The 20,859-nt window shown below is 42.0% G+C and overlaps 1 protein-coding gene across 2 annotated transcripts in view; it reads right to left on the bottom strand.

Annotated features, from left to right (window-relative positions):
- The window catches only part of CHST9 (carbohydrate sulfotransferase 9), a 96,717-nt gene extending 77,475 nt beyond the window's left edge, over positions 1-19,242 (bottom strand). The window contains exons 1-3 of one of the 2 annotated variants that reach the window (XM_056333759.1): positions 18,960-19,242; positions 18,741-18,851; positions 11,322-11,530 (exon numbers count right to left, since the gene is read on the bottom strand). In XM_056333759.1, coding sequence (XP_056189734.1) covers positions 11,322-11,421 — 100 coding nt within the window. In that variant the 5' untranslated portion in view covers positions 11,422-11,530; positions 18,741-18,851; positions 18,960-19,242. The remainder of the gene's footprint in view (positions 1-11,321; positions 11,531-18,740; positions 18,852-18,959) is intronic. The other variant, XM_056333760.1, reaches the window with a different exon arrangement.
- Positions 19,243-20,859: the final 1,617 nt, after the last annotated feature.

The following is a 20,859-nucleotide window of genomic DNA, read 5'->3' as shown; positions in this document are numbered from 1 at the left end:
ATGATTAAAGTATCAGGCTGCATTTTATACACAATTCAAGTGTCATGACCTTTGTCAACAGATTGCAGCCCATTAGTTCCCAGTAGTGGACAAAGCATACCGTGCATTAATGAATCTTTAATGATGGCAAGAAGGAGCCAGAAACAAAGAGAAATGAAAATAAAATTAATGCATTTACATGTGTTTTCTTCATGTATCTCGCCATGCTCCACTTGAAGAGTGTACTGTAATACTTTAATATACTGTAGTATGTTGTTTTGAATACAATAACATTATTGCAACACACATTCCATTGCATTATTTGGCCACTAAATGTTTTTGCCAGGAATAAAGAAATAATTTTGCATAGATCAGCAGAGCAAAAAGTGAAATTCTATTGACCCAGCTTTATTACGCTTTTTCTAACTAAAGCCTCTCATTCAACTTCCACTGTTGTGAGGCCAAAGTCAGAAAGAATGAATTTGAAAAGTAACATAGCTCAAGGATATTTGGTGGAAGAAGCCAAAAGCTTCCATGACTAGTAGCCATCCTTTAATGAAAGAGCTACCATTTTCCTTACTCCACTGTTGTCTTCAAAGCCCTCTAGAGACAAAGGACAAAGCTGGTGGCCTTTCCCCTGCCAATCCCCATCAGTACTAGCTTTTTAGCACTCTACTGTTTGTGTCCTTCATGAGCACGGACTTGATGTTGGGCCCCCTCCAGTGGAGTAGCTGACCCTTCCATAAAGTTTGTATAGCACGCACACCCTACTATTTTCATTCCCACTGAAATGCTGCCAAAAGTAGCTACAGCAGACAGCTTCCTGAGCAAACAAGAATGGTGGGAATCGTGCCACAACTCACAGCTACACTGAGAAAACACCATTTGCACATCACAGCAAATGGGTGTCTCGACTGGAGATCCATGGCCCCCATCCTAACCCAAGAAAGCAAGACCCTTGTTCACATTAAGGCTTGCAAAGACATGTGTTTGGGAACTATCAACAGCTGCACGAGAGCAAGAACATACTTTTCTTTTTAAAGGTAACATTATCTCCTATCTATACCATTCTCTGAAAACAGGATGGTTATACAAAGTCAAATTAACCTCTCATGGCATACACATCTGAACAGTAGAAAAATTACGAGGTTTTGGAAACAATTCAGGAACAACTGTCTTTCTTTCTCTTCCCGGGGTTTGTCTGCAATTTTTAAAAGTTTAAGCAAGAATATCAGGTATGATCAAAAGTCAGAAAGAAACTGCCTTTCTACACAATGTTTACTACATTTATTATTTCCTGTTAGACATTTTTTCTTTCCTTAACAGAGCTATTTTGTGGATGAATAGTGAAGCATCAGGCACTGGTATTTTCCCATTTCTATTTAATACAACTGAGTGCTTCCAGCTGCAGCTAACAGAACTCATGCACCACATCTCCCTAGTTGATCATAATCAAAACCAAAAACCCTCAAACCCTCTTTTCTCTTGTAAATAATTTACTAAGAGGCACTATGCACATACCTAGGGCACAACTGCATGACTCTTAAACAACCTCAAGTTCACTTGAGCTGTTTCTAAGTGCATGCTTGTATTAAGCCTAGCTTATAATGTGCCTGTAGAAGAAAGTATTACAAACCTTTAACAGCTTCGCCCTCCATCTATGCCCTTACACGTATGTACAGCTGGGCAAGTTCGTCTATCACTAGATTATAATTGGTATTGAAATCACCTGCCCCACTCCAATCATATTAAATATAAAATCAGTTAACACCTCTTCTTTCACCTGGCATTTGCTCACAGTGAAATTTAATATTGATTCTGATTATTCTTAACCTTTGGCTGCTGATCTTTTCCAGGTGTTACCCAGTGTCCATGACATGCAGAAGTCATCCCCTGAAGTGCATGTCAAATTTTGTGGCTGTTAGGCCATCATTCATTATGTTCTAGGGCAATGAAATTCTTTTCCAGGAGACAAGTATTGCCTTGCTATCTCTGTTTCTCAAGAAAGTCAATTTTCCCAAGTCAACGACTTTCTTTGAGCTTTCTGCCCCCTGTTGCCTGCTTGGCTCACAGCAGGTTTTGCCCATGTGAACTGAATTTACAACCACTGACTCAACACCAGTTACCCTGTATCCCACCCCTGCCATTCCAGAAGCTTCTGTGCTACAGCTTCCCTGAGCCAAAACCCCAAAGTATTATTAGTTTAGAAAGGGCTAGCTTTTACCATGTCCTCCTTTTTGGAGTATTACAGAACTGTAAACAAGAAAATGTTTATTAAATACATGATGTGAAGTCCTGAATCTTCTTTGCTTAGCAGCCTTAGTCACCTACAAAAAAAAGATTTCTATCATTCCTCAGATATTTTGATAACTCATGTCATTGTCCCTTGTAGAGGGTACTAAGTGTACCTCCTAGGAAGCCAAAGGATTAAGAGATAAAAACTGCCTATTCAGCCTGAATTTGCTAGAGCTATGCCGTGTGAATTTCTGCCAGGACTGTGTGATAGAAAGCTGCATGGTCAATATAAGCTAAATCATTTGAAACAACAAAGCTGTGAGGGACAAATTGTGTTTGCTAGCAGGTATCACACAGGTTTAATAGAGGTCAATTATAGCCTTGGATGTTGTTACCCGGGGGAGGCTCTCAATGTGGTAAGGAAACAACCATTTTTGGTGGATATGAGTGGGACTGGAAGGAGTGGGAATTCCTAATGAACTACTGCAGGGGCTAATATTTTCTAGGTTGCAAAATACTGTTGTCACTTGCCGCCAACTATGGCTTTCCAGGCAGTACAGGACGCTGCTGCACATCTTTGGCAAATCAAGATCGGACCAATCAAAATTCAAAGCAAATGGATGTGTGTGATATTTTATACCCCATCATTTTACATCTAGTGAGGCTCATACATGCCTGGGAACAGTTTCATCTATATACAGGGCAATGCTTAAAATACAGCATATTTTGCAATTTTCTTGAGTAAGGAATATTTAGTTTTAAAAAAAGAAGAACCTTTAAGCTGATTTGGTCACCAACCCTGACTTTGGATAGAAATGAACAAACTTCAGAGGGGTTTGGTTTTGTTTTTTTGGTTTTGGGTTTGGGGTTTTTTTGTTTGTTTAAATGTAGCATTTGATAGTACCCAACTAACTCTCCATTGTAGCTGAAGACGGTAACATTCAATCCCAAAGATACAGCCACAAGGCTCAAGGTTGGAGGAGCTGGGAAAGAAAACACTATACACTGATGTGACATAAATCTTCTCAGTTTCAAACTGACAGTTATGAAATGCCTGCCACAGAAATACTGTAAAAATGTAGCAACATTCTTTTTCTTTGAATATGCCATTATCATAAATGCAACAACAACAAAAAATATACACAAAAAGTGAGACAGTTGTCTGAGGCAGTTGGGACCCAAACTTGAAAGCCCAGCCAATTTCCATGTTGCCGTGCAATAATGGTAACTGTTAAAAATAAAAAAGAACCAAAAATAAAACAAGTTTTCCATGTTTAAAAAAATAAAGTTGAAGGAAATTTTCTTCTTCCTTGAACCTTTTTTCCCTGAGACATACATCACTTACTTCCAGCTAAATCATACACATCCTCTATAGGACATTAATCCTTTGTACGCTGAAATGGCTCTCATTACTTGTAACTTGTCAGCCTTCTGATCTGTAAATGTTTATTTCACAGACGTTGCAAAATACTCAAGAATTATCCCGAATTTATAGCAGTAACCTATTAACAGTAACACCAAATGAGTAAAATGGAGGCAAAGACAGAAAGGCTCTTGAGACTGAATACCAAAACAATTCTTCCATATAAATTAATCCCCATGTATCCAAATAGTTAACTGCAGTGAGAAGATAGGTTTCTGTCTAAAACATTTCTCCTACCAGCAGTCCCTACTACACAAAAAAGGAAAATAGAGAGGACTCTAAGAGTAAAGATACGTGCATATACATATATAGGTATATACACACACTAAAAACAAACACTAGAATTTCTAATTTAATTCTAGTAAGAAACCAAAGGTTTCCCCTGGAATTTTGCAGAGACTACGCATCACACGCTCTAACAGAACTGTTTGTAATCAAGCGACACATCAAAGCTGTTCAACATCAGACACAGAGGTAAGCACCCTTAAATGTACTCCAGCAGCAACCACTTGCTATTCTGACAATGTGCAGCACACTTAAGGAAAATGGAACAAGTCAGGAACAGAGAAACCTTTATCTCCCAAGTTTTTCTCCTATTACTTGTAAATGATGACCTGCCAGGTAAAAATTACGTCTCCAGCCTTCTTGTTTTGTAAGGCTATACATATGTCTTAAATAGTACTGAATCACACAATCAGTGCACTGAAGAGACAAGACTGCCGAGCTTCACTGCCTGCATATTCAGCTTGTGAGGAAAGGACTTTCTGGAACTGAGGAGGTGCTATGAATTGGAAGTTACTAAAAGCAACAACAATGGTGGGCAATAACTGAAAATTGAACACTTCAGTCAACGACAGCATATCTTTAAACAAAAGATGAATAACTAATATATCATGTTAAAAAAAAAAAAAAAAAAGCATAGCTATTTAACAGAAAGACTGATTGCTATGGGCTCCATGTAAAATTTACAGACATCACCTAGATGTTCGGCTCCAAGGATCTGAATAACTCAAAACCAGTGTGAAGACCACCTACACCTGTTTTGTATCCAATTCAAAAGGACATTTTGAAGCCAGCATGACTGACACAACCTTCCCAGGAAAGAGGACACCCCACTTCGTAAGTGTTCCAATAGTAAGCCAAAAACCCTCCAGCAGTAGTTACAATACAAACTCCCAAGTTAGTTCAGTTACACACCTATAGATAAAAGAAAGTTAGAGCAGCCTCTTTTGAAAATCCTGTTTGAAAATAGGCAAGAAAGTGTATGTTCAGGTGCCCTCAGCACAATTAAGATATGAGCTATACCTTTCTAGAAGTAGACCTCTGTGGTCTAGGTATGAACAAGGTTGGGTGGGTTGTCAAAAGCTTACACACAATAATAAACAAAATGTCATCAGCTTCTGCTCAAACATGTTATTGAATATATAGCTGAAAGAAGCTTCCAAAGCCTATCCTATTTAGTTTCTTTTAAACCACTGGAAGATGGAAGCTAAATACCAAAGGATTAAGACACAGCAACAACTCAGAAACACTCTTCCACAATACCCACCAGAAAAGAGCATAGCAGGAATTTCTTTTAAGAAAGAAGGGTTTCTAAAATTAGATGCAATTTAGCTATAGGAATGATAAAAGTAAAATGAGTTGAGATGCAAGACTGAGGGCTGCTGAACAGCCACACCTAGGAAGAACATCCTCACAAACAGATAAACACGGCATTAAATGTTATATGCTGCAATACAAAATATTAACTTCTTTTTCTTACAGCTTCTGGGTTTTGCAACTCCAAAGGATTAAAACATACCACCAACTCAGAAATGCTCTTCCACTACACCCTCCAGAAAAGAGCACAACAGGAATTTCTTTTGAGAAAGAAGGATTTGTAAAATCAGATGCAATTAAGCTATAGGAGCAATAAAAGTGAAATGAATGAGATGCAAGGTTGAGGGCTGCTAACAGCCACACCTAGGAGGAACATCCTCACAAACAGATAAATACAGCCTTAAATGTTATATGCTGCAATATTAAGTTTTAACTTCTTTTTCTTACAGCTTCTGGGTTTTGCAGCTGCTGAAGATAGGGTGAGACTACAATCACTAGTTCTGAAAACCACCGTTCCTTATCCTTGACTTTTACTTGTGTTTTTAGGTCATTATGGTTTGACAAAGTATCAATCTCTACCTGTTTCTTAATAGAATATTTTGTGCAAAGACAATTGTTCTCTCCCTACAGCTTGCACTCACTTAAAGGGGGTGGGTGGGGGACAGGGGTGGGGAATGGGGGGGTCACCCATTCTATGTTATGTGGTAAAATTCACTTAATAAAATTGTGTAGAATTTTGGGGACCTCAAGTCTGTAACTGGTCACCAAGCAGCATTTACTGACCCTATTGAATCGGCTTTCTTTTGTGCTTCACTCCAATAATGAGGCAGACTTTTTTTTTTTCCTTTCTTTTTTTTTTAAAAAAGAAAGAAAAACACTTTGCGCAGCAAAGACTGCATATTCTGACCAGAAGGGTAAAACCTAAACACACCCAAACTTATTAGAACAGCTTTATTAGTAGTTGGGCATTGTAAACCAGGAAGATTTGCTTGCATACCAGCCGTGTTCTCCCATCAGAGTTAGCCAGACTCCCATAAACTACCCCAAGGCTTTGACAACAGAAATATTCCAAGGTTACTAGAACAACTAAATTATTCATGATTAATAACAGATATTGAGCAGTGTCCTTTTCTCCTGTATTTAAAAACCTGGTTTCTACTTAGTTTAATGTATTTACTGAAGACTGCCTAGGAAAACTACGACTTCCATGTAAACAGTTGCCTTTGCAATCCATTATGTATGAGCTGTCCTTTAAGCCACATCAGTATCGCTCCACTTAGGCAAGGTCTGAAAAAAAAAAAATCAACCCACACAAACAGCAAAGACTAAATATTACCATGTGTATGCACATGTTCATTTGTTACTTAAAGTGTCAAGATAAGGAAGAAACTCGCTCCATGCACTCAGAATATCTCACCAGATTACTAAAGGACCCCCAAAGATGCCCTTGGATTACCAGATCTGGCAAAGTGCGGAAAAAAGCCCACCTGCTGCTTATGCTGAGTAGTGTGGGTACAGCCTAGACAGCCACAGCAATAGCAGACTAAACTGAGAAAGCTCATGCCAGTTGTTCATGGAATTTCAAACTTTCTTTACAAAACCAAGAGCTGTGGCCTGAGGAGGCCTGTGTGATGGAGCTACTCAGGAGGTGGATGCACGGAACTGCAAGAAATGACACAGACTGCTGAAGGATGCCTGGGCACTCACAGGCTACTACAAAACTGGCACCCTGCAAAGCAAGGAGAAAGCATGCAGAACAAACCAGTATCCTTAAGGTGAGACACAAGGCTACTGGGAAAGAGGCAGACTTTCACACCCTCAGGAACCAGAGATCTATGGGAGGACAGAGGCAGTACAGCCTTCCTCACATTAATTATCAACCATACTGCACCCCATGGAACACCAAAGTAGCCCTTCATAATCATGAATTTCCTAGGCATACTTCACAGAAAACATAAACTTTAAGAGAAAAAAAGCCAAAACACCACCACACAACAAAACCCCACACAAAGCCAGCATACACATCTATGGACAAAGACATTTTCAGACTATTTTGTAGGGATCAGTCACACTAAATCACATCAGTCCCCTAAAAAGAAGTTTTCAAGTACAGAATTAGAATTTGCAACTTAAAACTCCAATTCACATCTATAACACAGCAGGATTAGAATGCAAGTGTCCTTTGCACCTCACACTCCCCCAATTCAGGTGATTCATGGTATAAAACTCAACATCCTCATACAAAACTCAGCTCGGAAGACCCAGCAGTTTGCTTCCCCTATATAAGATTAACAGTGCTAGAAATTACTAAGCATGTCATAAATAGTAAGCACTTATTGATCAGTGCCATAATATTTAATGCTTTCACTGAAGAATGCAAGACTGTATGAAGAACTGTCAAGTAAAGCTGTAGGATTTAGTTCAATTCACATCAAGCTTCATTTATGTATAAGAATTTATATATAAGTGCATATATTTATATATGAAGAACTTGAAGTGCTCCATATATATGACATGATCAATGTTGATATCAGTGAAGTTTTCAGCCAGATGAAGTCTGTATGTGCTGACACTCATGTTGGACTATTCTTGACAAGTCCATTCCCTGCTGGTCTACTGAGGTGAACTGAAGACACCCAACAGAAGGGCTTTGCTACATCTAAGTAAGGATATATCATTCTGTCTTTATACACTCCATGCACAGAGCCAAACAAAGAAACTCGCCTGTTCTCTCAGCCTGCTAATATCTCTGAAAAGCCATTCAAGAGGCCCACCATGTAGCCAGCAGCGGTTTTTTAGGCATCTCTAAATGAAAAATTTTCTCTTTTCTAAGGTATAGGGATGATGAACGTGGCTAGAAATAGAGTCCAAGCACAATGGGAGGGAGCAGAAGACATGGCTGCGCTGAGAGGTGCATCCAGCTGCTGAGCCTGCGGGAGCATCTGAAGTAGTGAGACAGGATGAAGGATTAGGGAAGGTGTTCCTGGGCTGGATAAATTTGAATGATGAGGAAAGTTTGCAAAAGTAAATCAGAAAAAAAAAATGCTCACATAAGACCAAGTCTAGTGGAAAATAAGACAAACGAAGGAATCAAATCACAGTTGAGATTTCTGAGATGTGAAGAGCAAGCAGAAAGAAGAAAGCCAAAAAGATGGAGAGGGGTCAAACTAGGAAAGAAAAGTGGCATTAAGTCTAGTGCGAAAAATTATGAACAGCTATAAAGAGAAAAGGTGGCACTGAGGATGGTGCATGTGAAGAAAAATGGTCTGACTTTAATATAGCAGGACAAACACTAACAAGGAAATTGTAAATTACCATACAAAATTCTGATTCCCCACAAAATCTACAGCTGATTGGGAATCATTCACAGCACAGCTAGGAGAGCCTGAGAAATAAGCATGAACATTACAAACAACAATCAAGTAAAACACACTATCTCTTCCAGTGATTGTGATTTATAAAGGCTCCAAGTCAGTTATTCAGAGGAATGGGGTGGTAAGCAGCAGCACCTCACTGGTGCAAAACTACTTTCCTCAACGCAAACACATCCAGCTTTGCATCCTTCAGCAACAAAGTGCAAATGCCAATGATGTAGGTCTTGAGTAGGGCACCGTGGAAGATAAAAATAGTTCTGCCTACAACAAACACTTGTCTCTGCAGGCTCACAGGACCGAAGTTGAGAAGCACAAGGCGCACTTTCCATTTCTTAATAGAACATCAAATCACATGCTCAGCCACTTGCAGATTAAAACTAGCTGTCTTACAGCTGTGTGACTAGTGATAGGATTAAAGAAGCACATAAAATCCTGTAAAGATACTTGTCAATTTGGGATTCTCGAGACACAGCTCATCCCCAAAAAAGCCACAGTGTACAAAGCATGGCAAAATGAAAAACACAGCAGACAAGGGGAGGGGAAAAAAAAAAAAAGTACAAAATATACATCAGTTTAGTTATGGGTATTGCAAATATGCAAATATGGGTCATTTCGTATCAACTCCTAAGCAGCATGAAGGGGGGAACATTAGAGAACTGAGCTGCAGAAGGTTTAGAGGATATACAGGTGTTTGAAATAAAAAAGAATGGTGCTCTACATTTTAAATTGGAAAAAGCAGAGGCTAAGAGCAGACACCAAACAATGATTTTTCACCATGCTCTTTCTGATGTGCATGACCTAATGACTATAGAGAATGCCAAAATTCAGGGCACTCAAAACAGCAGTCACACTTTAAGCTCACTAACCACTCTATTATTCTCTGATAGCTTCCATTTTATTATGGAAATTTTTCACATGGAAATGACTTATGTGTACAAGGAGAAGCCTCTCTCCTGAAGATTATGGCAATACATCAAAGAACCCCAAAGAAAGCATCTGGTTACCCAAAAGAATAGAGTACATTCTAATTCCCCTTTTATTATATTTTTCCTGTTTCTTTTTAATGGTAGATAGATACAGACGAAAGAAAGGAGTGGAAAAAACATGGTGAGAAATAGCAACAAGGAGCACTGCAAGGAAAGAAAGGTTAATTACAGCACAAGAAAAGATGCAAGGAATGTGAAGAATGTCAGCAAGTAAATAAATCAATAATCTACAGTCACCATCTACATTCCTGAACTACCTTGAAAGCAAAGATATCTGCCCTTAACATTCCTGACAACAGTAGAGATTAAGGAAGACTCCTCCAACCTCTTGGTTTCTGCCAGCACCCTTGTGTCAACAGCAGATTACAAGAGAACCTTTCTCAAGGGAGTCTGGACTACCTCTTCTAACAGTTTTGTTAATACAACCTTGTAAACACCTTGGACCAGCCCAGAAACATCAACAAGCTGAAATTAATGCTGTGAACATTACACTTAGTTGAAAAAAATCCTTGAGGCCATTGTGAAAGAACTGCAGGAATGGTGCACCAGATTCACCCCCTCACCAGGGCTCTCTAAAACATAGCAGACCCTAGCAGCTCATACGGAATAAACACACAGATCAATAAAGCCAGAAGACTAATGTGGTTTTACAGATCTATTTCTTCAACATACTATAAAGAGTTTTACAGAGGAAATGGAAGCTGAGCAATAGAGACAAGAGGCCATAAAAGTCAGGACTTCTTAACAAGTTGGGAACATTCTGTATCGTTAAGGCGGGGGGGGGGGGGGGGGGGGGGGGGGGTGGGGAACCACACTAAAAAACAAACAAGCAAAGAAAACCAAAACACCATGACAAAACATGTATTCAACTAAAATCACTGATATGCCTTCAAGTAACATGGCACAACAGAAGTAGATCTTCAGAGCAAAACAGTGGGTGGGTGTTATGGACCTTACTGACATCCACCCTATACACATTCGGGGAGGGTGGGGGCATCACTTCAGACTAGCTCTAGACTGGTCCTGTGAACTGAGCATCCATTAGAGGTTGAGGTAAATAGCCTGGTTTGTTTCATCCATAAAGGAATGTAGATCAATCTGTGGTGCAAACTAAAATACTGTAAAAGGGGACCACTAAAAATTCAACTCAAGTGCTCAAGTGTAATCCTGAGCCAGTGCTAACACAGATGTACCCAAACTAGCAACACGACCCTGATGCTACATAAAAGAAGTCTTGTAAGTCCAGTATCTAACTCTATCTCAACAACAACAACAACAAAGGAACAGGATGATTCCACATGGGCATCGTTGCTCAAAAGACCACTTTTGTCTACAAGGCCTAGCAGTAATTCTCCAAAAATTGCTTTGCCACACCAAATATAATGTACAAAACCCACAGAAAATCATCATACAGAATTATTTCTAAACTGGACTTGCATGGCTTCACACATACACAATATGATTCTGCAATACTTGCCTTTGGAAGTGAAGCTGATACAATACAATTAGGTAGCTGGGGACATCTTTTCATGCTGCTCAAATTTCTTAATGCTTATGAAGTGTAGCAATTGAAACATATCTGTTTTCAGTGTCCTTCTACTGCCAGACAGGGGGCCTCCCCCCCAACTATCCACATGTATTCAACAGACTTTACTCATCTTTTAAATAATGGATGCGATTAAAAAAAAAAAAAAAAAAAAAAAAGAAGAAGAAAACCTACTGTACCTGTGTGTTGTTCTTCAATCCAAGCTTGCAGATACATGAAGAGGAGTAGACCAGCTACCCCAAACATCAGTACAGACACAAAGACTTGTATTAGGTTCATGACCCTACCAGGGGGCTACTTTTCAGCTTTCAGAATGATGCATGGCTCACTTTTCTGAAGTTTTCAGCATGCCTGCATCTTCTGTAGAATCTTCCCCTGAGACACCAACCTGGAATAACAAGAGATGGAGCTAGTTCTCATGTTACATTTTTATCCTTCACCAGAGACTGTGTAAACAGCATACTATATACAAGCTGGAGCTTTTACAAGCTATTACTTTCAGCACTTAGATTTCTGTCCACAATCTTGACAACCCGACAATCCTTCTGCCCCTGGACAAATTCCAAGCAGAAGTGTTTCTTGAAGCGGCTGCAGAGACCATTCAACCTCCACGCTGCCAAATATTGCCCTTTGCTGTAATTGAGGGAGGTGGGACCCCAAAGGAGATGCCCAGGTGTCACACCAGTACACCACTGCCCACCAACCATCACAGCTGAGAAGCTACAGCAGCAACTGGAGGTCCCCCAAGGTGGTTGGGTTGCACCCTGGTGCTACCAGTCCCCTGTGATGGGCAGCCCAGCAGCTCTCCTTCTGGACCGTGCAACCCTGCGAGCCTGAGGAAGGTTACCTCCAGTCACCCCCAGAACACAACATCTCTGCTTGCAGTCCCTCAGCATTGGTTCAGGCTACGCTTTGGGCAGTCATACTCTGATGTTTACCCTCAAACATGAGTGAAAGTTGAATTTTGCAGGGTTAGGGAACGTCAGTTAAGACGATATCAGTAATGCAACACAAAGGGAATTAATGGACCGTGGTTTTGCTCAGCTATTTTGCAACACAGGAAGGATTTGTCAAGAACCCAATTCTTGACACTAAGTTCAATGTAAATGAGATGAAATGTAAAACTTTATCAAAAAGATTACTTCCTTGCACAGCAGAGGGCCCAGAAAAAATGAAGTAATTTACCCGATACCCTGCACCTGCCACAAAGTGCCACAAAATTCAGTTTATAAAAACAGAACATAGAAAACACTGCAGATCATAAAAAAGCCAGCTCCTTAGCCTGAATCAGAACATGTTCACTTAGAAAGCACTTCACTCAGAAGCTAAAGAGCAGCTGTTGAACTGGCCTGCACAGCAAAAGAAAAAATGCTAAAATTCAACAGAATGGTGTTTTGTTTTCACCTGGATAGAGGTAGCTTTCTTCTTAGTAGATGGTACAGTGCTGTGTTTTTGATTTAATATGAGAATAATGTTGATAACACACTGATGTTTCAGTTGTTGTGAAGTAGTGCCTACCCTAAGTCAAGCACTTTTCAAGTTTCCATGCTCTGCCAGTGAGCAGATGCACAAGAAGCCAGGAGGAAGCAGAGCCAGGACAGCTGACCAGAACTAGCCAAAGGGATATTCCATACCATGGGAACATCCTGCTCAGTATATAAACTGGGGGCAGTTGGCCAGGAGGCACCAATCGCTGCTCGGGGACTGGCTGGGCATTGGTCAGCAGGCGGTGAGCAACTGTATTGAGCATCTCTTGGTTTTTTACCCTTGGGTTTTATTCCTCTCTCTCCCCTCTCCTTTTCATTTATTATTGTTATTATATATATATATATATTTATATATATATGTATATATATATATATAAATTGTTGTTGTTATTATTATTTAACTTTATTTAAATTGTCAAACTGTTCTTATCTCAACCCAAGGGTTTTACCTTTTTCCTATTCTCCTCCCCATTCCACCAGGGACGGGAGGAAGGGAAGGGGAGAATGAGCATGTGAGCAGCTGCATGGTACTTAGTTGCTGGCTGGAGTTACAAAACAATAAATGGACACCTTTGTAAGGGCATATCTGATAGAAGTGTCTGGTAACTACCACAAAAAATACAAAGAAAAACTCAAGCTTTTAAAGGCAGCCTACTGAAAAATATTTGGGAATGAAATCTGTTAAAAGAAAGGAGCTGACATACATGAGTGTCCAAATAAACCGAAAAATAAAATGCAGGTATCTAACAGTTATTCTGAAAGGCACAAGTACTGCCTGTTCCATAAGTTTGTATTTTAAATAACTCGGCACTGTTACACCTGTAATTGCTGAGTTTCTCAAGACATATACACACAAAACTTAGCAGAAACTCCCATTAAAAGCAGCTGTTGAATGAACAAAGTAACTATCTTAGAAAGACACAAAAGGTTTCAAGAACAAAAAAACTGTGCTCAGAACTTTGAAGGTTTTTTTCCAGTTCTGTGCCATTAAAACTATACATTTTGCTGAAGCACAAACATGCCCGCAAAAAATGTAAACCTGAGTTTAAATATTAATCATTTTATATGTAATTGTTTTGTACAAGATAGATAGCTAGACATTAACAGAATGTAGATGTTCTGTCTGAAGTACATGTCTGTATGGGTCATGAAGTGTCTGGCTTGAACCTGGAACACAGAAGGATGGTGAGGAGGTGCTTTATTCCATCTAGTTCTTTCTGCCTTGATTCTGCAGAGATGGAATTTCCTACGTGTTATATACATGTACCTGCACCCATTTGCTGCTATTGTGACGATGCATAGGACCGGAAGGAAGCAGCAAAGACTGGGCAAGACCAAAGAAAACGCTCGGGGAATTCTCTGTGAAATACCTTTTGTGAGGGTGTGGGTCGTGGAGCCTCCTTTCAGCCAGCTCCTCACTAGCTGCTATCACTTGCAACTTTTCCTACAGTGCCCTCAGCATTCTCAGACTTGCAGTCTTCCTTATCTATGCTAAAATGTTTACTTAGGCCTTTGCACCTAACTTCAGTCCTGCAGCAAATGCACTTCAGAAAGCACTCCGCTGATGAGAGAGAAGCTTCCCAGCATAAGCAATGTTTCAAGAACATTAGTCAAAGGACCAACAAATGCAAACTTCTTCTGTTTTCCACCAGACCAAAGCTGTGCAGTTCACGTAACAGGACACTGACAGCATCTTGATTGGGGAGTGGGGGAAACCAAATAAATAAGACGTGAAGGTCTGAATGAGTATCTTTGAAAGAAATTAATTACATTGCAAGTACTAGAAAGCAGGAATCAGTTTCTTTTGGAAAAGTTGTTTGGGTTTCATAACTTTCTCATCATAAAAAAAGCGTGCAATGCAGACACGCACATGAATAGTGGCATGCTTCCAAATAAGCCCATTTTTGTGGTTTTGTCACTTGTTTCCGCCTCAGACTACACAAAGCTCTCACATTTTCAGCCCTCCTTTCCAAAAACCAGTGTCCCTGAGTGGGCAAGAAAAGCCTTCTCAGGCCATATGGACGATGCTGATAGCAAAGTATCTCACAGCACAGCTCCGCAAACATTTCCAACACGTGTGGGCTGACACTGCTGCTGTCTTCAGCCACTTGCTCTCATCATCCCTGACTGCCCAGCTCTTGCCACCACCATGAGGGCTTACACACCTGCACAGTAACATTCAGAAAGCTCATCCAGCTAAAAACTGCTCCAAAAAGAAGGAAAGGGACCTTACTGCCAGAGGAAGTAAGGAAACTCTGGTTTCAAACTACATCCCACAAGAGATTTACCCAAGGAACAGTGCTGATGGTTTTTCCTTTAGCAATACAAGCCATTGCATGCATCCCTGATGCTCGATGTCATAGGATATACAGGTGACCTTGCCCAAGCACCATCATGGTTGCATGCAGCAACACCTACAAGCCCTGCATCATCACCTTTCAGATGCACAGTAAAATCAGGAACAATTTCAAGCAATTTAATCTGTGAATAAGAAAACAGATGGTTTTCTGCTATGGTAGCTTCAGTTTTGAGTGGACAGAAGTTCCTGAAAAGAAACAGTAGTTCAAGGTGCATTTTTTTTTAAAAAAACTACCAAACACACTAAATTTACTCCACCATCATGGCCACTACAATTACCTTCGTATCAAGAGTTTTCATGCTCCTTGCAATTAGTTTATTTAAATTTAACTTATATGAAACTTTATTCTTTGTTTATAATTTGGCTAAGTTTTAAGATTAGTTTTAAACAACAGTAATAGCAGTTTTAATCACAACTACCTATTTTAGCACAGGTTAGACTCTAAATGTATCAAACCCATCCAAAAATCTGAAGCTATTCTGCTACCTTATAAGATTTTTAAAGGCCTTTCAGCTTGAATAAGTAGTTTAATTTATTTAACATAGTGATTTGTAACCCACATATGAAAAAATGATAGCGACATTAAAAAAAAGTCTGTGCCTATGAGTCTTCTAGTAGAACTTGAAAAATGGTCCCAAAACACTGACAAATTTGCTTTTTTAGTAGTAAAAAGCAACAGTCATGGATAACACTCTCTAGCATCCTGGCAAAGAGGAAATACCTACAAATATTCTTCAATCAAGATGAATGCTCTCTTGTGGCTGTGAACAAAGAGCCAACAAGCAATTACTTTCAACCTAAGTATTTTCAAAAGAGATCAGCTGTATCCAGACAGAGGTTCAGCATCCCTAGTTAAGCTGTAAATCTTCTTTTGCTCCCAATCCTGGGCAACATGGCTCCACTGGGTGCCAGCTTGACCATCTTGCTGGATAGGATGCTTGCCAGAGGGAAACTAATGTAGTCCAAGAAACTGCCATGTCCTTCTTGCCCTTCATTCCCACTTTAGCCCAGCCTCCCACTCCATCTTTTTAGAAGTATGGACCCCAATGTCCCATCCTTTTCAACTCATGCCTTCACAGAAAATGTCATAGTGACCCACGCATCCCAAGATTTCCAGTCTTTTAGAGTACTGGAAAGAGATTACTACGTATTGTTCTTATCCATCATGGATAACAGTTAAGCTGGCAGACAAAAACACTACATGCCTTAGATGACACCACAAACCTTTTTACAGCAAAAATTTAGGAACATGAAAAGTTTACAATCATCCAGTTCTGAGGCCAAATTGTTTAATACCGTTGTCAAATTTAAGACTTTCAGGCATCCACATTCCACTACTGTAAAATCTTTGCATTTTTGCCATTGCGTTTTGAGTCCAGTTCAAAGAGGCACATTCCTGTACAAGGCCAACACAAGCAACTGAAATAGCACAGCCACCCAAAAATGGGGAAGAGTGCATCTCCTGCTTTTCCTCATCTCAGTACATCATCCACCTTTCTTTTCCTGGCAGGCAAATACACCTGCAGCTGAGGAGAGGCACCTCCAGCACTCAGGTACCATTCCTGGCTTCTTCCTATTCCAGACCACACAAGACTAGTGACATCTGCTTGCCGTATGTTTGGCTAACCTAAGATTTCCTTGCCACTATTACCTTCACCACCACCTAGTTCCAAAATCAAAAACATAAAAGGAAAACATTAGATTGCCTCAAACTATTTAGAAACCTTTTAAATTCCCCTCCACCTTTTTTTCTTTCACCTGAAAAAAACCCAGATGATCAACATGAGTGATTAGCCAGCAGAATACTGATGAAAAAAACAGATGCTCTTTACAATGGTTAAAGCATTCATATTACTGTGGGTTACCACAAATTCCCACCCACTCAGCATCTCCTTAGACACAACTGAATTAATGAAAGCAAAATGGGAAAAAGGACATAGAAAGCTACTTCAACCCCACACGTATTTTTTTTCTTCCCTCCTTCCTTTCTTTCCCCAAGAAGCACTATATTTTATGATGCCTTCACAGCAAGAAAACTTCACACCGAGGAATGTCCTGCTGAACACTGGTCCAGGCTACTTTCAGCTCAGTCAGCAGAAGGAGGCAAGGATATCTTCAATGCTCCCCCTCCTCCCTTCACTTCTCATCTGTTAGCTTGTGTCCTACTTCACGCGTAGGTGATCCTCCAGGATCACCTTTCCACTGTCCACATCTCAACTTTCTGGCTTCACAACAACTAGCACAAGGCACAGCTCCAGCTCTTAACAAAGCTTACACAGTTCCTCATATCAGGCAGTGCTACTCTTTGTTCTGGCTTATTCCAGTGTTTGCTAGGAATAAACATACAGTATTTGCCATTTTCTCTCTCCAGTAAGTCATGCTGAGTATTATGGATGGTGAAGTCAAAATCTTTACATTACAGAACTCTGAATTAAGTGTGTAACCAAATCAAGATAACCAAACTCAGTGCTGCTGAGCAAATAAAAAAAATAAAGTAATTTTAAAACACAAAACAAACAAACCAAAATTCCCATACCATAGACCTTCTTGTCCATAGGAATCTACTGGGGGACTGGGGGAAGGGGGAATGGTTAACAATCTGGCAGGCCTCACTACAGAAGCTGAGTACAGACAGGGCAGCGTATCAACGAGTTTCTGTCTCACCCCCTGACAAACAGTATTTCAGTGCCTGGTGCCATAAAGGGAGATACCCAGCATCCATGCCCACCGGTACATCGCTCCTGCTGACACCTCGGCAACTTCCTCACCTGAAGAGCTGCGTATGAAAAGGTTGTGTCAAAGTGTAATGGAAGACACCATCTGGCCTGCCCAACTTTTATCACTGGCAATAACAGAAGATTACTAACTACCAACTCTGCAAATCAAGTTATGAGAATTTTGTTAGAGTTCCGTACGACAAAACTAATGAGATATTTTGTAGGAAATACGTATGGATTTCTTGTCAAAGGAGGGAGGTTTTTAAACAAAGTGAGCATCCTCCACTCATCCACTGAAAATCCTGAAACAACAAAGCCCCTCTAAATAAACAGAGCTCAAAAATTTAAAATTTCAAGAGCATTCAGGAAATTCCAAACATCAACATCAACAAAGTAACTTCCCACCCCGCCAAGTTGCACATATTTAACGTTTTTCTACTTCACTCTGCCTTGTTACACAGCAGACCACAATGTTGTTATAGCAATTATGTTTTGTCATTAATGCACTTTATAGCATACAACATGTATGCTACAAAACTAATAACGTGGCAAAGAAAATATGGTTTGCATTTGATTGGCCATTTTAATCAATTGAAGTCACTAGTTCCTCATTATCCTGTCAATATACATCCAAAGGAAAAACTCCTTTTAATGAAGCAATGGATGTAAACAAGACTCATTTTAGTGAAGAAGCATATATTGGTTTCTGGTGCCATTAAATCTTTCTATAGGAACTGTATTAGCTGACGACTGAAAGCAGTCCATAGCACCTGCATTGCTTCTGAGAACATGCAACAAATACAATGACTTACCTGGTTCAGCTCCTCAACCATAAATTCTATCAAACTTCAGACCACGGTAGTTTAATCCACAGAGCAACCCTCAGCCACTTGTAGGTTAATTTAAAGCTGCAGTTATAACAGTTATTCTTTATAAAGAAACAAACAAAAGCAATGCTTGTGTTAACAACAGATAAACACAGAGTTCTACCCACGAGTAAGTTAATACATGAGCATCATGAAAAGTTCTGCTTACTTAGAGGACAGAGGAAACACTCCAGTACTGAAAGTGATGGGTTTGGAACTTCACCAGTTTACCAGAATTTTCAAGACCACAGGTCTCGTTCTGCAGCTGCAGGGCATCTCGCTTCAAAAAGGAAAAAAAACGTTATTATTTTTCATAAGGGCTCCCAGCCAGGAGTGGGGACCCTACTGCACCCAGCAGCCAGCCAGGTCTGGCACGCTGCGCTCTTACCTGCCTGAAGCACTGCCGGAGGTCTGCGGGCAGCCTCATGGAAGTCACCTGGATTTGGGGCAGTTAAACAGAAACAGGGCTCACCAGACAGCAACTCGATGGCTCCCAATCTTCTAGCAGGACTGGAGGTAGACTTTCTTCCCCCTCTTGAAAAGGACCGTGTCAAAGCGAGATCTTCCCTCGTTTAAGTTGGTGAAATGACGCGATCTCGTGCATTGCCTGCCGTGAACCGGGGTGCTACCAGCATGCCAAGCAGGCGTGCCGTCCGCCCCAGTCGCTCACTCCGCTGCTGGAAAATGCACAGGCAACACAAGCCATTTTTTTTATTTTGGAGACATGCCCTGAATTCCCGATTCCCGTTGTGTGACGGTGGGGGAATATGTGCGGGGGGGGGCGGGGGGTGGTGAGGAGTCAGCAGAAAAGTTGGTCGGCGCGCGGAGCGCAGCCTCGCACGGCGCCGCAGCCGGGGGCTCCGCGTCCCCCTCAGCTCAACTTCTGGGACGCTCGGGAGCCGCAGCCCAGCCGCAGCCCCTCTGCGAGCGGAGCCGACCCTCGGCGCCCGCCCCCGGGGCTGGGAGCCCCCCTGCCACGGACGCGCCGCAGAGCCGGGCCGGGCGAAGCAGCGGCTCGGTCCGCGCCACCCCCGCCTCCTCGGGGCGATCCGCCATCAACGTACCGGGGCGGCCGCGCTGCCTCCGCTGCCGCCTCCCGCCGCCGCCGGTGAAACCCCCGGCGCCCGGGGGCTGGGCGGTGCCGGCGGGGCGCCAGCTAGGGCAGCCGCTGCTCGCGGAGCCGGGGAGGCGACCCCACGGCAGCCCCCCCGCCCGCTGGCCCCGGTGGGGGGCCCCGCGGCAGCCCCTCACCTGCCCGCCGCTCCCGGGAGCCGCCTCCGCCGCGGCGCCGGCACGCAAACTTTCACCGCAAAACTTTGGAGCGGGGCGGGCTGGGGAGGGCTCGGCCCTGACCGGCAGCGCGGGACCCCCGGAGCCGGGCGGCGCGGCCCCGCGGCGCAGGTGAGGGCGACCCGCGCTGGGGCGGCGCTGCCGGCGGAGCCCGTGTGGCTGCGCGCAGAGCCGCGCTCCGTCCCTGCCTCCGGCGCCCCTGGGATTAAGCGCTTTGCTAACAGGTTTAGTTTGCTGTTACATACCCAGAGGTAGGCTCTCCCTCTGCTCGCAAATAAATGTGTATCTAAGCTGCCAGGCAGAGGCAACTCAGAGCTGTAATTAGCTACTAAAACAGGCAGCGTCGAAACTTTATTGTCGTCTACGGGAAACGGGATGACAGAGAAGAATGTTTAATTGGTGCTTATTAGCACTTCATATGTGCTTGCAATCACTATCGGCTTATTGTCACAGTAGACAGGCCATGTAGATAAGTGACATTACCCCTCCTTAACGGCCGCATCGCTTCGTTTACCTTTCTTCAAGGAAGTCCTTGGAGAAACAGCCCTAGGTCTGGCGGAGGTGGGGTAAGCACAAAGGAGTTCTGACTTCCCAGAGCTGTGCTCAGGTCGTTTCTGCCCGGCTCTCTCCCCTTCGGACGTCTGGCTGCCGTGCCGTGTTCCTAGGATTACCCCAGCACACACTTCTGAAATGCTCCCTGAGTCGCTGACCCATTGCTCACTTATGGCATAAGGCCTTTCTATTAACATTTTTACGACATCTTTCACCCTAACGGGATTCAAATCATCTCACGCACTCTTAAGCCAGCGCACAGGGATCGCTTCTGCAACCAGCGAAGCACAAACACCTTTGGCATAAAGCTGAGCATCGCCAACCAGCTCAAGACTGTTTCAGAGCAGAGAGCTGTGTGCTGCTCTGATTTCCAAGGGGGTTTAACTAAGCAGAGTGTAATTACCCTGACCAGAGCTTAGACCTTGGAGATAACATGTGTTCATTGG

This window comes from Falco biarmicus, chromosome 3 (assembly GCF_023638135.1).
Source record: "Falco biarmicus isolate bFalBia1 chromosome 3, bFalBia1.pri, whole genome shotgun sequence".
NCBI lineage: Eukaryota > Metazoa > Chordata > Aves > Falconiformes > Falconidae > Falco > Falco biarmicus.
Note: the sequence above shows the minus strand (reverse complement) of the source record. Positions and strands in the feature narration are given on the sequence as shown.